This window comes from Eimeria tenella, genomic scaffold, assembly GCF_000499545.2.
Source record: "Eimeria tenella Houghton genomic scaffold, Eth_scaff2938, whole genome shotgun sequence".
Taxonomy (NCBI): domain Eukaryota; phylum Apicomplexa; class Conoidasida; order Eucoccidiorida; family Eimeriidae; genus Eimeria; species Eimeria tenella.
The window spans coordinates 1736-2220 of NW_013542814.1; the positions used below are offsets into that span (position 1 = coordinate 1736).

Sequence of the window (485 nt, forward strand, 5' to 3'; positions counted from 1 at the left end):
GTACAGGCGGCGCGTTGAAGGGGAAGTGCTCAGAGAGCTGCAGGAGAAAGTCGTGGGTGTTTGCTGCTGCGGCAAGCAGGACAATTGTGCTGCTGCTGCTGCTGCTGCTGTTGCTTCTGTTGCTGCTGCTGCTGCTGCTGCTCTGGCGTTGGAAACTGGTTCTGCTGGGGATGGCATCCTACGCAGTTGTGGTGTTCCTTCTGCTGCTGCTGCTGCTGCTGCAGCAGCAGCAGCAGAATAACAGTTCTCAACAGCTGCAGTGTTCAGAGGTATTCCGCAGCTGTATTGAAAGGCCTCCTCAACACCTGCTGCTGCTGCTGCTGTAGGTGCTGCTGCTGCTGCTGCTGCTGCTGTTGCTGCTGTTGCTGCCTCAGCTGGCTTTGCAGCAAAGGTGCAGCTCAGCCGTGTTCGCCTACACAGCTGCACAGACTGAGGTGTAGCAGCAGCAGCAGCAGCAGCAGTAGCAGCAGCAGCAGCAGCAGCAG

At 58.1% G+C, this 485-nt stretch overlaps 1 protein-coding gene across 1 annotated transcript in view; it reads right to left on the reverse strand.

Annotated features, from left to right (window-relative positions):
* Positions 1-485, reverse strand: part of ETH_00035685 (uncharacterized protein) — a gene marked incomplete at both ends in the record, with an annotated part of 2554 nt that overhangs the window by 1518 nt on the left and 551 nt on the right. The window contains one exon of the mRNA XM_013375650.1: positions 83-412. Within this exon, the coding sequence (XP_013231104.1) occupies positions 83-412 (330 nt within the window). The remainder of the gene's footprint in view (positions 1-82; positions 413-485) is intronic.